We start from the raw sequence: 17,107 nt of genomic DNA, 5'->3' as shown, positions 1-17,107 counted from the left end.
GCCTACCGCGAAAAATCAATCTGCCCGCTTTTTCCGCTGGCATCGCCATGCTTCCCGCCGTTGTCGATTCCATTCGCGACGGTCGCCGGGGAAACTGCAGTTCCAACAGGTCCTGCGAGCAAAATGCCACCGACTTCCTCTTCGGTCCGCGAAATTATACTATTATGTTGTTTCGCTTTGCTTTATTATGTTGGTCTGCTGGCTTTTATTAACCGTTTCAGTCCCAAGCAGCGCGATCGCGCTGCCGAGATTTCGTGTCGAAAGCACTTACATCGCGTAGCTGCTTTTTTAAATGTAAATAATACAATTAAACGTTTTGTATTTCATTGTTATCACGCCGCTTAGGCCTCTTCGCAATCGATAAAGACAAGCGCTATCGCGAGACCCCTGCGACTCAAAAGGTTAAACACCGCCTCCGAAAGTCTTCAACAATTTTTATTTGTCGTCATTCTGTGAACACATTTTATAACAAGGTTCTAATATTTTTAACTTACGATTATTGAAATTGTGAAGATCCATCCGCGTGGAATTACTCAACAAACTTATTTCTTTAGGTACGTACGATTTAAAAAATGGCTAAAAACTTGAATAGTTCTTATTTTTATGAAGTAATGTGAAATACTCGCTTTCAGCGGTCCGTGAACCTAGTGTTACGATAGAGTAGTGTAAGATGTCTGTTTGAAAAAGTAGTGCGAGATGAAAAATAAATGCAGGACTGCCATAAACGCGTCGAGTAGTCAGCGAACTCTGATTCCGCCCGGTGTACCGGCAACTTCCCCCAGAAAATTCAGGCGTCGCGATCAGCAGGTGTTTCTCGGCGCAGTTAATTCGTTAAGTGTTTCCAACGAAACTCACCCCTGTATCGATTCCCATCGGGGGCCTAGTCACTCGGCGCAAATCGTCGAATTAGTCGGTTATGCCTTATTCCCCGTTCTTCGGTGAAACTTCGTATCGCGTGACGGGGGAATGTTTAAACGCGCAACAATCGTCGTGTCCCGACGATGCACGCGGCTCGGCCACGGACGAGGAGTGCACGTATCCGCCGGTCGCCGACCAATAAAAGATTGAAAAGCGGCGAGCGATAGATTAAAGATTTAACCTCCCTTTGAAGCCGTCGTATCGGGCAGAAATATGTACGTTTCATTAAGCTCGTTCCTGTCAATTTCAATATATCTTTTCATGTCCGTGCGCCGGACGAAACGTGGAAAGGAAATAAATGTTATCGGGCAAGCAGAAAAAAAAAAAGAAAAATAGTAACCGGCGAGCTTCGACCGTCGAGGAATCGAAGCGAACATTTAATAATTGACGATTCAGCTTGCTCGCGAGAACCGCCGAACCGTGCTCCAATTACCGGAGACCCATTCACCTTTTTCGCGTACTTTTACAATTCTTTCGTAATGCCAATTAGATCCAAGCGCTTCCAATAACGAACCGTGAAAATTGCCTTTTAACCGCTCGCACGCACCTCGAAAATAGCCACGTGAAAGATTCTAGCATAATACTTGACTCACTTCCGCTGCACAATTAAAAACGACAATTCGTCGATTCTTCTCGCGTATTTGTCAGACGTGTCTAAAGTGACTTACAGTTTTGAAATTGCGTATAAAATCGCACGAGTTATATTAAAAATGAACGTAAATATGGAGAGTCACCGTGTACAACTATTTTTCATTATTAACGCACGCCGTAGTAATTCGCTTGGTGATTGCATTTGCGACTTTGAGTATTCCGCGTGGTAGTTCTGCAGACATCGTTGGACGTTTCGCGGGATCATTTTCGCGGCGGGTAGCGCTTTCGTAGGAGGTTAACGATAAGCTTAACGAGCTTAATGAGCAATTCGGCGTTTCGATATCGGCGGATGCGTGCAGGACGCGGCCAATAAAACCTCCGTGGGCCGGACGATGATTATCGCGAGAAAACAGCGGCAATCTCCGCAATCAATCCGGGGGGGGGGGGGGGGTCGCGTGTGCGGCGTAGGCTAGCTGCAAAACCTGGAAAACGCGCTTTCCCGGTCGCAATCGGGCTATGTGACCGCCGAGCTATGTGCCCCTGCCACCGAAACAGCCCCGGCCCGTCCAATAAAAGCTCCGTTTTCCCTTCGCTATCAGCCCCTTCCACCCTCCCGCAAAACCATCTCGTCGACCGGCCTAATAAATCCGACAGATAGGATTGGCGTGCGCTATCAATTAAAAATGATGAAACCGAACGTGCGTCCGCCTCCACGTTTCGCAACCGTGTTCCATCCAGTCGCGTTTCTCTCCGTTCGTCTCCACGCTCTCTCTCTCCCTCTCCCTCTCTCTCTCTCTCTCTCTCTCTCTCTCTGTCCGCTCACTTTTCGCGAGGAACGCGGCTGATTCCTTCGCCTAGTCTGCTCGGGTAATAAGCTTAAGCGATTAGGTATACCTTGGGGGCACGGTGCTCCCTTCCTCGACCTTACAGCTCTCCTCGATTCTCAGTCGATGCCGGTGGAACGAAAGGAGAGACCGAGAAACAACCCCCTCTAGAAGATTGAAAAAACGGGACCCAACGCCGCTCCGGTAGCTTTCAAACGCAATTTAAATTTTTAATTGAGACTCCTCTCTGCGGGGAACACTTCCGATTCGGACCTCCATCCCTTTCACGCCGTCCAGAAACGTCCTACGACCCACCCTGTGCCTGCTAATCCTCGGCCGGTTCCTTTTGGAGACACCCCTGAAGACGTGTTTTCGAATCAGTTGATACCGTGTTGTATTTATTTTGTGAGATTTTAATTTAATCTGCTGGCGGTTGGAAATATGTTTGTGACACCGTTGACGGTTCTGTCGTTGGCTCATCTAGGTCTGAAACTAATTTAGTCGGAGTTCTGTGGAATTATTGCCGGTAAATCCTTATATGTAAACTGTGTTTGCATTCACTTTTCGACGAATTTCTGCGAAATGAACTATTTTTGTAGTATGAAATCGTCCGGACACGAATGACCCCCTTTACAGTTCGAGGGTTGAAGTAGCTTCGACTGCAAAGGGTTAAAACTAAGTGATAGGGTGATTGTTCGACATCTATAATAGTCATCTTAGGCGTTGTCATTATTAATACACTACTTTCCGTATAAGATCATGGAGCTACAGATTGGCAGTGAGGAATGATCTGACCATTGTGCTCGTTCAAATCCATGGAAGTTTCTTCTTGGATATCTTTCATTTTTAAGCAATTCATTTTCAAGAAGGCCGACTACCGGATAGGGGTCGATGTAAGGCACGTTTACGTTAACTCTCGCGAGCAAGGATATTTATTCTAAACCTCGGAAGTGTCGACGCGTCGTCGAACCGACGAACGGGGTACCCCAGTGATTTATAGAATTTCGCGAACCGTGGATGGCACGTTAACGTGTCGATAACATCGCCTCTCGATGCCGGTCGATTCGTCGACGGTTTTCCCCGGTCGCCGGGCAATCGAACGGGCGAAGTAAAAACCCGGTGAAAAATCAATTCCGCGCTTCGACAGGCAAAAAAGCAGGTGCTCGTAAAGGCTGCGAGAGAGAGAGAGAGAGAGAGAGAGAGAGAGAGAGAGAGAGAGAGAGAGAGAGAGAGAGAGCCAGGCAGGTTATTATCCGGGCCGCGGTGAACTACGGCGCAGCGTGTGCACCGTACACGCTCTCGTGGCCCCGGGAGTCTAATCGATGCGTCGTCGCATGCGACTGCGTGCTTTTATCGCTGTCACGCACATAATTAATTTAATTTAGTTGAATACGTCGGGCCAGCGTCAGGCGGCGATTGCTGTTCCGATTGTTTGCACGGAAACGCTACCATTAACCCCCGGACCGCGCTCGTTGTGCGCGCGCGTGCACGCCCACGACATACTAGCATCGAAGAGAGAGAGAGAGAGAGAGAGAGAAAAATGGCGGGGGTGGGGGCAACGGAGATAATAAATCGGTCGAACGATCGCGTCACGAATCGCTGGGAATCATGCTGATTATCCCACGCAACGATTATTCCTCGTCGGTCGAAGATACTTCGACCTCCTCCCTTTCTTTTTTAAAGATAAGATTGCAAAAGATTCACGGAAAAAGATTGAGCTGATATCGAGTAATCGATGGAGTTTGCGATCATTAGGGAACATGATTGCGCATCCTGTGCTTTCTGTATATTTGGCGATAAAAATTCAAATATAATCGGCCTGCTAATTACGGAATATTATAAACTGATCCCGGTGCCATGGTTCAGCCTGCATTATTTTTCGATAAGCAGTAATTTAGGCAGGTTCATTGTTAATATCGATGTGTCCTGCTTCGCACGTTCCGATCACAGACAGGTGATCTGAGAAAAGTGTCGAGGGGGTTGAAACCAAAACGGCACACGATTCGCGAGAAACGGGTGGCCGGCCCTGCGTCAAAGAGCGTAATTCGTGGGCGAAGTTTGAAGAGCGCCGCGGCTCGCCAAGCTTTTTAATAAAGCTTGTCGGTGGTTGGTCGAGCACACGGCTCGATACAAGCCACTGGGTGCCTGTGCTCGTCCTTTTTTGTCCTCGTTTTCTTCCGTTTTCTCGTTTCTTCCCGCTCCACATTGTTGCCCGGTAATGCGATCGCGGTGTCGTGAGGGTTAACGAGTTAATTCCTCGTTTGTCGCGTGACTCCGCCGCCTGGCCGATTATTTAAAAATGTATGAATTTTCGTTGACGCCGCTTTGAACCGGCTTCAAAACGCCACGTGGATTAACCGCGGCTGCGTTATACAATTATTCTCCGCCTAATCTCCCGCGACCGATCTTTGATTACGGTGCGAATTTATCGGCGCCGTGCAAATCTTCGCGCAATTATCGCGGCCGTGGAGTGCTTACTATAACGATCAATGACATTTCTATTTTATTCCGACCTAATAAAATCTCTCCGACGAAATATATTTGTTTTTAGACTGGTCTTCAGAAAATGGTATGAAAAATTGTGTTATTATTTACGCGCTGAGATTCCTGTGCGTATAGTTCTTATTTTAGCCATTTCGTCCAAAAGTGGTGTAAGTCAATATTTGTCCGACTTAAGGGTTCAATCGTCATTCAATGATATAATTTTAGCGGGACTTCCACAGAATTCTATAGAATTCTCCTGTTCTATAGAACTTTTACTTAATTCCTTATTATCCAATGATTAACTGCTTTGCACCATTTCCACGTTAAACGGCTCATTTTTATATTTTCGAGTATTAATCCTGCATCTGGGGACAAATATTTGTTCCGAAAATATGACGCAACGTTTACGTGTCCAGCAAATATCAAGAATTATTCTTGTTTCATCTTTTACCCCGTTTAGAATGATAGGAAAAAGATGTAGCTTGCAGGAAACGAATAATAATGACTGATAATTAAGAACAGGAATAGCGGACACTTAAACTGGGACAGCCTAGTGACTGAACGCCTAGACAGTGAACGTGTTAAAGGACATAGGGAGAAGTTTCTATAAAGCACAGCGATTTCTCTGTATATGTCGCCAAGGCATGGACGATAAACGTCGCGGAGTTATCCCCACTACCGCGGGGTAAATCCTGTGAGGGGTCCCGAAGCTCAAAACGATACACAACGCTGGGAAGACCAGCGTTGTCGTCATATGTCGAGAAATCGCTGTACCGCCCAAATGAAAAGTGGATGTTAATTGTTTAGGAAGCGCGGCAAGGAGCAGCAAGACTTCTGGAATCGCCTAATATTTGCGAAGGAGTCGTGGAATCGTAGCGAGCGACTTACCTGGACGCGCACTTCCGGAAGATTGACTTTCATGGCGAGTTCTTCCCTGGAGTACACGTCCGGATAATGAGACTTCTCGAAGGCCCTCTCGAGCTCGTGCAGCTGGTAGGTGGTGAAGGTCGTCCTGTTTCGACGATGCTTCTTCTTGCCGCCGTTCCCGTTTAGATCGTCCCCGCAGCCTGTCCCGAGTTCCTCGTCGCTGCCGCCGCCGGTAGAGTTGCAGCTGTTCTCACCTGGAACCCACGGGAGTGGTCAGGTCTCCTCGGAAACGGTCGTTACGGTTAATAGCTACGGTAATGGTGATCGATTTATCCAGTCCCAGCTATTACCTCTATTATGCGCGTATAATGCGACCTATTACAAGTGTTGTAACGCTCGTCAGCCGTGCGAGCTAGCTGGATCTCGCGAACCCGTCAATTTATCCGGTTCCGTCGCTTCCGACACTCTCCCCGCGAGTTTCCCTTTGTCCCGTGCGCGACAATTAGCCGCAAACTCCGTAAAATCAGGATACTTGACAATCGACACTTCTTCGGTATGTTTTTCCAATTTTCTGAATGCTCACACGTAAAGAGGTAAAACATTTCGTCCCAGAATGTATCTCTATTATCAGAACTTCCAAGTACAGTGAAAGGTGCAATTTTTCAGTCTGGGAATGTTATTGTGGATTGCGAATAAGTAGAATAATTGAAAATTTAATTTCTGATACTACCGTGTACTCTTGGTCGTCCGCGTGTAATTTTTAATATACGCGGACATTTGTGCCAGCAGCAGAAATTGTCCAATTTAGTCCGCGCAAAATTGCAGCAGTCAGAAACATTTTCAACCCCATTCTTTCATCGAAAATCGTTATTTATTAATATTACGCGATCGCGAGAGCGCCCGTTTTAAATAGCCCGGCTAAATTGGTAAGAATGCGCGAAAGCATTTCAGCAATTCCACAGTGAAAATTCTCCGCGAATTCAGTGCAAACGTTTTTATTAGCCCGCCATTCGCGCGGGTCATTCAATTTTTAACACAACCTCGTGGACCTCTTTGACGATTATTGATTTACACCGGGGTTTGTAATTATTTCCGCCATTATACGGTGTGTAATGCAGTGGCTGTTGCTGGGGCTGTAATTGATCCACGCAACAAACTGCAGTTAACGGAACATTAACGAGTCTTACCCGAATAATTAATTGTCGGCTCCGCCATGGAATGGAAGTGCGTGTCACTAAATATACAACATTCATTTTTGCACGATTTCCTGTCGGCCATCGACGCGACGCGCGATCACCGCCGGATTCAACCCCTCTTTCGTTTTTGTTAATAAGTTTATAAGAGTTTTCTTGCAACTTCTGTTTCTAATTTGAGTTTGAGGGCCCTCCCACTTGACTTGAGCCGTCGCCGCGTGTGATGGCGGAAACGGTACAAGTTTAAAAGCCGAAGTGCACAAAAATATGCATTATGCACATATTTGGCGTCGTTTCGGAAACAGATGACGTCAATTAGGTCGTAGGAAAAAGTGTGACACCTATCTATCATTTTATGAATTGACGGGGTATCTTTGTACCTTGATTTCCAAACGAGGAATGTCCATTTCCTGGTATCTACCTTCTTATGCTATCTTAAAATAGTAACAATCCCATTATAAAGCTCACATTGCATAATTTGATGTAAAACCGAAATTAGAAACGATGAAGGTTCCTAGTTACGACACGGTTATTTCCAACCGACGTCAGTTTCGGCTCTTTCTGCTTCACACAAAATTCGTCATTTTTATAGCGGTCTTCGTTACAAAATAAATTCGTTCTAAAATAATTACAACTATGCATTAAATGACACCTGCAAATTATAAAAATTTCTCAGCTCAAAACATGAGAAAGATGTAGTGTACCGCGTTGCAGAGTTCATTTTTGACAGAGTTTCACCAGCCGTGCAAGCCAATCCGCAAAGATTCGTGACTCGAAAAATTTCCAAATTCGCAAGCTTCTCGCGAGCCACTCCGAACGTCGGTGGATTTTTCGTTGCGCGGAATTCGGCAATTTATCGCGGGAATCGCCGTTCCAACAGCATTTGATCGATGTTCAGTGTCACGCCACGGAAATTGAGCGGTGGCCTGCAAAAAGGGAACGCTCTGGTTTTGGTTGTTTTGGGTGGTGTGTCGCGAATCCGCCGATATACAGACAATTAAACGACTCGGTTCCGTCCGTCAAAATGGAGCAATTTCCAGCTTCGCCCTTTCAAGTTTCTTATACGATCGAGCGACGTCGCAGGATTTCATTCACGAAATCATTAAAACAATTCGCACCGGACAAAAAGATTCGCTCAACCCTCGTTTCACTCATTAACCCTTCCCACTCGAATTCTTTGCATTTGGGGACCTGAACTGCTTATTTTCACAGATACCTGGTCATATAGATTAAACATAAACCCGAAACTGTCAATTACGAAATTATTAAAACAATTCGCAACAGACAAAAAAATTCGCACAACCCACGTTTCACTCATTAACCCTTCCCACTCGAATTCTTTGCATTTGGAAACCTGAACTGCTTATTTTTACAGATACCTGGTCATATGGATTAAACATAAACCCGAAACTGTCAATTACGAAATTATTAAAACAATTCGCACCAGACAAAAAAATTCGCACAACCCTCGTTTCACTCATTAACCCTTCCCACTCGAATTCTTTGCATTTGGAAACCTGAACTGCTTATTTTCACAGATACCTGGTCATATAGATTAAACATAAACCCGAAACTGTCAATTACGAAATTATTAAAACAATTCGCAACAGACAAAAAAATTCGCACAACCCTCGTTTCACTCATTAACCCTTCCCACTCGAATTCTTTGCATTTGGAAACCTGAACTGCTTATTTTTACAGATACCTGGTCATATAGATTAAACATAAACCCGAAACTGTCAATTACGAAATTATTAAAACAATTCGCACCAGACAAAAAAATGTGCACAATCCTCGTTTCACTTTCAACTCGAATTTCTTGCATTTGGAGTCTTGAACTGTTTATCCTTGCATATAAATGGTCACATGATAAAATATAAACTTGAAAGGGTTAAGTAAAGCGATCTGGAACATAGTGCATGTTGAATTCGATTGTTTAAAGTTTTTACGGATTTATCGGGTATCGATAAAAAGATCGCCGCAACATTTCGCCGTCGTTGTGCACGTAAATTTCAGCAGGTGACCACGTAACTTGTACTTCCGACCAACAATTACATGGTCATTCTCCATGTAAATTACGCCACCTTCCCATTATCCGTTCTTATTACAGTGTCCAAGAACATGAACACCGTAATCGGGGAAGAAATTGATTTTGCAAGGTCGCGCGAGCAATTGGCGATCGTTCACCCCACTATCGCAGCTAATAAACACTTTCTTCCGCCGCCCCACAGATAATATTTTATTAACGTACTTGTGAAACGTGGCACGTAACGAGTCGACGGTTTTTTAACAGGCTGGAACGAGGTAACAAGGCGGCGCGAAAAAATACATTTTACCAGCTGTCTGTGAAATTTGCATTACTACAGTGCGGCAGTTTAAACAACTGAACAATACATTTTTCGTAACCCAGACGTAGCCCTCATCATTTTTGACAACTAGCATTTGGCTGCTTCGTGAAATCTAATCTTCCTGTTTGGAATTTTCGAACACTTCAGGTCTCGCATTAAACATGGCGGAACGCACCTTACGACGAAATTAAAGTTCATGTTAAGAAATCGATGAACTCCAATCGTTGGCTCGAAGAAGACTGCTGGAACTCTGATTGTAAGAGGTTACCTCAAGTCGATTTTAAAATGTGTTACCGTGGAAATTTTTGAACTTTCGAGGGCTCAAATTGAAGCTCGAAGAACGGACTTTACGACAGATCCATTTTCGTTTCAAAGGAGACTCGAATTTATGCTCGAACGATCGATAAATCCGGAGAATAAATGAGAAGAAGCATCAGCCACGATGAAGTCGAATTTAGATACGTCATGTTTTAAGCGTTTGGGTGTGCAGAATTCGAGGTACACGGCGTATATCCATCGTTTCAAGAGCATGTAAAATGCGAGTGGATCGCGGTTGATTCGAAGCGGAAGTGCAATCGAAGATCGTTTTCCGGCGCTGACGATCCATAACCAAATCCAACAATCAAATCCGTCGGAGCGCCGAATGATTCTCTTTTCTCGAATGGGTCCCGACACCCCGTAGGGTATATATATTCAGGCTCTCATTAACTGCATAATTAACCTTCTCTCGCGTCGCAGCGTAGCGCATTAGATCGAATTGTGGGGGGTAATCGGGTGGCTCAATGGCGGCGGCGTTCCCGAGCACACACGGACAGCTGCGCAACGAGCACGTATCCTGTGCTGTGCCTGTGTGCGGTATCGGCCCGGTGCTAACCAACAGCCTAATAACCTCGCCTTGCCTCGTGATTGACGCGCCTGTACCGGCTAATTATCAACAACAATCAATAATGGCCCCCGAGAGTGCCAACACCGTCGTCCTCCTTCGCTCCGGGGTACGCTCCTTCGCCTCCTCCGGCTTAAGCGCACCCACGCTACCAGACACGGTTCCGCACCCTTATTCCTCAGGGTGTTCCCAGCCCCCTCAGCACACAGAGACGAACTTCTGTTTCGGGGCTCGAACGATCGTCTACCATTCAAAGGTACGTCTCCAGCGACAGCATCCTCGGAACCGGTTCTCATCCTTCAACAATAATTGGGCCACTGGTCTTCGAATTCAACCCTATCATTTTTACAAGGCAAAGTGACCAAAAGATATTGCCCTCACTATTTGATACTGTTGGATATACACACGTCTCTAGTAAAAAGTAATATGTGCTATAAAATGATTTAGAGCTATTTCTCGATATATGTCGTAAATACTTGGCTGATAAAGGTCGCAGAACTATCCCCACTACCGCGGGGTATACCCCGTGAGGGGCCCCGAAGATCGAGAGGCCTCGGACGCCGAGGAATGTAAACATAATATGGAAGATAATAGTAACTCCTGGACGATATATGTCGCTGGCAAGATTTTAAAATTTCTTCGAAGATGAGAATTCGTTTATAAAAGAACAAATGCTCATCCCATTTTTAAATGGTCTAGCGGATTTTGGGCCAACCCGTGGAGTCATTAAGACAAGACAAAAATTGTGTGCACACGGAGCAATTAACCCTAGAGTGGTCGCGCGAATTTTCGTAACGCCAGTGGTCTTGACATCACAAACCTTATTTCTCACTAAAAATGTCACTGGGTTCAAATAAGAGGACACATATAATGCGTTGTTTTTAATTCAGAAGGAATATATATATATAATTTAATTGTTTAATGTTGCTTCAACATCAAAGGTCATTAGCAACACGGTACATTTTCTTACAATATATTATACAAATGTGTATCCTTGATAAGAAGTACAATAATGGAAATTATTACATATTCATGAATAAACAATCTCTCCTTCGGTTATGAGTAAATAAAGTCGGTCTGTGAGACCGGGCGCGACCACTCTGTGTTGCAGGTAACTGTATCGCGGATTTCCTAGATGAAGAACGACCCGAAACTGTGCTCTACTACATGGAGCTTGTCTCACTATTTTTGCATAAGTGTTCGCACAGTAGTTTTCTAAAAAGATCTACATCTTGTTGACAGATGTTATTTGGTTTATTAAACGTTTGATCAAACGTATTTCGAGGAACGGTCGGAAAGGCACGGAAACGAGTACCAGTTCCGAATCGCGGATCGTTTTATTCGAGCAGCATAACTTTTTGATCAATTACGCGAGATCGAGTTGCTGACACGAACTCCGCCATTTCCGGGTGAAGGTTTCCCGTGGTAATTCAATTTCTGACGCGCGTCTATCATCGCGCACGATGCCAATTGGGCCGGAAGTCTGTGTTCGAAACGGCCACGAAATTGTTACCGTTTATAAACGCTACTGATATTCCGGAGAACATGTCCAAAACTGTTCGAACGTCTTCTATTATTTTCCCTGGTCAATCACTCGTGTCGCTTGAAACGTAAATATACCGGAACACTACCAAACGAAAATAATATTTCATTCTCAGAATCCCATTCACTGAACATCCACGGTCCAGTTCTAATAAATACTTCACAGGAAATCATTGTGTTTCTCTTCCTCTAACAGACGTGTCCTTTCAGGAACCAAATGTTTCCATTCCGTTGTTACAAGCACTATTTTAACTTCATTCGAAGAGATTTGTTTCACAGTATTTTGTCGACTGAGGTCCTCGAATCGTATGGAAGTGTGTTGCCGTATCGATTTGATAGTTAAAAGTATAACAAATACGCTTTTCTCGGAGTGAAACTTGTCCCCGCGAAATTGCTAACGAATTGGAGTTGGACCGATGTACACGAGCCGTCGAAGGCTAACAAAATCAAAGCAAAACAAAAAATATTTAAGGACCGATACAAAATGTGTAATTTTCCGCACAGCTTGGAGAAACGCTTGTGACAGTTATCCGCGAGCAGAAACGGAAGTAAGAAACCGTCAACAATTCCGGGGAGTTTCGGCGCGGATAAACGCGGGGAATTGCATGCGTTCGGAGTAAAATTAATGTGGGTATATTATATTCGTAGCGGGTTATGGCGGTTTGTGTAGGTGCATATAGAACGTCCGCATAACTGGGCGGTGTAAGCGGGCTCCGGGTGTGTGAGTACGTCTGCGCAATAATTGGTTTCGGTCGGACAGAGTAACCATCGTGATTAAATTCTACGGGGCAGGTGCAGAGTGGTGGTGCGCCGTCGCTGTTGCGTTATATCGAGATCACCGAGTGTATCGCTCCAAGTGGCTCGAGTTTTCGTGGATTAAAGGCGACACCGCGTCGCAAAGTGAAAGTTTTCACGGTGTAATTGGAAATCGGTGTTAATGGCGGGGAACACTGCAACGCCTCTCGACTTGACAATGTTAGCCTCGCAAGCAAAACTCGCTAATGGCGCCCAATAACGTTCATATATCGCTTGGAAATTCATCTTCATCCGGAAAAAGAAAAACTCGAATTTCTGACATATTATTTACAAAAACATGCATTCTCTCCGAATTTACGATTAAATTCTGCGTTCGAAAACGAACAATCTACAAAAAAAAAATTCTTTCCTACACCCCTATTTCAAAGGCTGTTACCACGGCTTCGTTATAAACTATAGTCGATGAGAAATAGTCGAATAGTTCGATGAACGCTCTGTCCCGGGAGATTCATCAAAATCGTGTAATTCATATATGTATCATTACATTAATTCACATGTGTTTATACAGCAGGTTTCCACCCCCCAGTTTTGAGGGATGTTATCACGGCTGCGATTTGCGTTATAGCTGATAAGGAAACATGCGTGTCCAATATTATAAAAATCTGGCTCGTATAATTTGGATATGCTCCCTTGTCTTAATGATTCAAAATTGAGTGTAATCGTTATACGATCCTCAGATCAGGATCGAGACCAATTTGGCTATTTGTTCCCACTGCGGATGTCTTCGATCAACGGACTTAATTGGAAATTAGGTTGCCGTGTTTATTTTTAGAAATTTCGCCCCGCCAAGAATCGAACGAGAAGATCCACGGTCGCGAGCATTAACACGATTTCATTATCGAGCATAATCGACTCTTTGACCGGCTTAATGCCGCGGGGGAAGAATGAAAAGGAGGCCCCGTGGTGTTTTGAGATTTATCAGCGATCAGTGTTGGCCCATTAGAGCCGGTGCTCGATCCAGAAGGCCACGATTCCTCTCCCGGCCGCTTCGTCCATTATACTATCTTCCCGTGTCAATCTCTTAAGTAGCTCGAACGGGCTAGGACCGTTTACATTGTCGCGATACCATCGGTTCCCTTCTTCCGTGGACGCGAAATGCCGGCGACAATCTGTTTTCCCGAAATTGAACCGCTTTCGGCGAACGTTTGCGCCAGTGAGACGTGAAATCCAAGTCCCGGCGCGATGACCCTTCGAAGCGACAACTTTCGGAAGCAATTTTGTTCCTTCGGCTGCTCGGCAACGTAAGCACATCGGAAATATTCGTGAAATATTCGCGAGAAATGATAATATGGATTTATTCAATTTTTTCCCCGTCGCTATTTCACCGTTTCACTTTTTTAATCCAGAAAATATCTCGGACATAAATAACCGACCTGGTAAACTGTCTCATTAATAATGAAAGTGTCAGAGATAAGAATGACACTTTTTAAATTAGTTTCATCGCACAATTTCGATTCCTTATTTATGAGAATGTCCGATGATAAAAGTGCGAGGCAAGTGTTGGAATAAAATTTTTGGAAAGTAGCTGCAGACAACAGATCTCCCAGTGAAACGAGAATTACCATAATCAAATTCTCGTCTTTGTAACTGGCAGAAAAATTATAATTTCAATGAAGATATGATCAAGGACCCACCGCACCTGGCAAGAAATTCGAGCGGCGTTCCGCGCCTCGAAAAGATTGCGCTCTCGATTAAAGCTTAATTGAAGCGACGGAGTTCGTATCTGGATATTAATGTTGATATTTCGCCGATCGATTTCGTTGACGATTAATTCGTTAATTCCTCCCGAAATAATTGCGTGTACGCGTTACCGAGCCGTAGACTCGTTTAATGAGGTACCGTGTTTCGATTACCGTTAAACTTATTTATAAACCGGTCGACTGTCGTCACCTGTTTCGTCCGCTTGTCTGTTCCTTCGGCCGCGATCCGTTTAATGCATGCGCGGCTAACCAGTCGACCGAATTTGATTTCTGCGAACGTTGAATTAACCGTCTGACGTCCGATCAACGGAAACACATTGCGACGAGCCGCGAGAACTCGTCAGACCGAGTCGCGAACGAGTTCAGACGTTCGATAATCGAATGAGGCTCGTTACCGACAGTTTTCCAGCTTCCACGATAGAAATCATCGACAAATCATTGAGCGCGTTGTCCGGCTAATGTGTTCCTCGCGTCTCCGAGGAGATGATAATAGTCATTTCCAGGGGAGTAATATTGTCGATAGCCTGCATTTTAATTTCGGTCTTAATTTTAATTTCAATTTTTTCTAGAGTAATCTTTGAGATAGATGAAGATTCGCAAATTCATACTGGAAAAAAGATCACCATTGCGTTCATGTACGTTCTACTTTTCAACCACTGTTCTCGGATCCATTGTAAACAGAGGAACCTCGCGGAAAAAGGAATTTTTAGCGAAATAGGAGAATGGAAACCAGGTTTTTAATTTTATTCAAGCCTTTTTCGAGTTGAAAGACTCCCATCAGAAGGCGTGTAAGTGTTAATTTAAGAAAATATTGCAGTTCTCGTTCCGTGGAATTGTAGGGAGCTTAAACGCTTTTTACGAAAATTATTTTTCATGAAAATCATGTGTGGACTGTGTTACCAATTCAAGTGCTCGATTCGTTTTAAAAGGCGTTTAATGTTTAGAAGACGGGGGGTGCAATGGATTTTTCTTCTGGATTGACAAAGCAGTATTAACCCCTTGCACTACTATTTGTTTTGTGATTAGAAACTCTTCATCGGGCAGAATTTCATGGAAAAAGAATGTTGAAGTTTTCTCGAAAGGATATATACATCAACTACAACAAAATAAAATTTTATTCCGTTTTAAAGGAAATTAATAACACGCATATTTGTTAGACTTTGTCCAGAATCTTGATCACGAGTCTGACTGGATATTGTAGGGCGAGGGGTTGATTACTGTGACCGTGAAGTCACAGATTTAGGAATTTGATTTTCGACACCTAATCCTCGCACGAGAGGATATGGATCGGTGGAGACAAGAGTTAGCACGGGGCTGTGTTTTACCGACGAGCATGATCCATTGCACCCAATGGCCAATAAATTCCTGTTTCCCCTCCGCGACGTTGTTCGATGTCGCTCGGTCGTTTATACTTAAGCACGGCTGTCGATTCGAAACTTAATTTCCTTGATCGGCGTGGGAGGACAGGGAGGGACAAGGAAAGGCAAAACGAGAGGAGGAAATAAGAGAAAGAAGAGGGTATGCGCCGTCACACAGAGGGCTTAGCTCGCCGACCAAAGAGGATTACAGAATTTGTCTTCTCGTGGACCGTCACCGGTGCGTCTCGCTGTCGTGTCCTCTCTCTCTCTCTCTTTCTCTCCCTCTCTCTTTCTCCCTTTCTCTCTCACTCCCCCGTTCTATTCGATTTTTATTTTCTCCTGTCTCTGGACTTCTTCTGCTCGTCCCACCCCCGATCCCCACCCCCTTCTTTCTCTGTGGTTTTTATCTCCGGAACGAAACGCAATGGCCACTTTGCGCGGCACAAAGTTTCGACGGAAATTTCTTCGTAAAAGCCACTGTCACCTGTCGCGCTCTTTAATCTGACGCACGTATCGATCCACGAGAAGTGTTTCCACCCCCTATCCGTCCCCGCCACACCCGCCCACCCCCGCATTCAACCAGTGTTTTTATTATACCGGCGGATATACAGCCCTCGTCCACAAGTATTAGGATATCTATCGGTTTTATGGGGAAACCTGATGTTTAATCGATATCGTGCAATCTCTGCTGGTCTTTTTCTTTTTTTAATTCAACAGTGTCAATCTGAAATATGTGTGTCCAGCCTCGTACCAGGTCTGTTCACATAATTATTTAGCGCACTGTCCGCTTCGATTATCCTACACGTTCCTGTCTCGGCCCCAGTTCGAAAACACTTTCATTATTTAATTTGAAATTAAATTTAATTCTTGCAATTCTTCAAAAATTTTCTATTCGATCAATTTCCGGCTGGAATTGGTCTCAGAGCTTCGCGGCCCCTCGCGGGGTGTAGTAGTGGGGATAATTCCGCGACGTTTACCATCCAGATCTTGGCGACATATACAGAGAAAATCACTGTGTCGTTATCGTCTGTTTCGAGATGTTCGCTCGAATTGAATTTTCCCGTGGCACCTCGGAGGCTTCCTGCGGGGAGCCCGTTTGTAAAACAGCGGTCGCGCGGCCACGAGCAGACCCACACAACGACGATCGACCGTCGTCGCACGATGCAGCCGTAGATATCCCAATAAAGGCTGCACGCTACCGAACAATTAAATTATTAAGTAGTAACGATAACGAGGGGCGGCCCGCGTTGATTACTATTATAATGAAGGCGACGCGACGCCGCGAATTATAATCTCGACGGCGGCAAAGAACGCGGACCAACGCACACACACGCACACGTACTCGCGCGCGCGCGCGTGTCCCCGAGTGTCACGGCACACCGTTGTTGCCCCATTCTTTTTCCAAGGCTCTTTTTCTCAGACCCACCGTGAAGGAATATGTCGCCCTAACGAGAACGTGGGGAAAATTGAAAGCGCCGAGATTAAAGTTCAAATTGTTTTACACCGGATTATACCGAGACTCGATGTAAAGCCATTTACAACGTCGCGATGGAAGTTAGCCAGCGCTGACTTGCCGGCTGAAA

General features: G+C 44.9%; 1 protein-coding gene across 3 annotated transcripts in view; it reads right to left on the bottom strand.

Annotated features, from left to right (window-relative positions):
- The window catches only part of LOC143362078 (retina and anterior neural fold homeobox protein 2), a 55,424-nt gene that overhangs the window by 24,876 nt on the left and 13,441 nt on the right, over positions 1 to 17,107 (bottom strand). For all 3 annotated transcript variants that reach the window (XM_076801917.1, XM_076801918.1, XM_076801919.1), the window contains exon 2: positions 5,706 to 5,938. In XM_076801917.1, the coding sequence (XP_076658032.1) occupies positions 5,706 to 5,938 (233 nt within the window). The remainder of the gene's footprint in view (positions 1 to 5,705; positions 5,939 to 17,107) is intronic.

Source organism: Halictus rubicundus, chromosome 16 (genome assembly GCF_050948215.1).
Source record: "Halictus rubicundus isolate RS-2024b chromosome 16, iyHalRubi1_principal, whole genome shotgun sequence".
NCBI lineage: Eukaryota > Metazoa > Arthropoda > Insecta > Hymenoptera > Halictidae > Halictus > Halictus rubicundus.
Note: the sequence above shows the minus strand (reverse complement) of the source record. Positions and strands in the feature narration are given on the sequence as shown.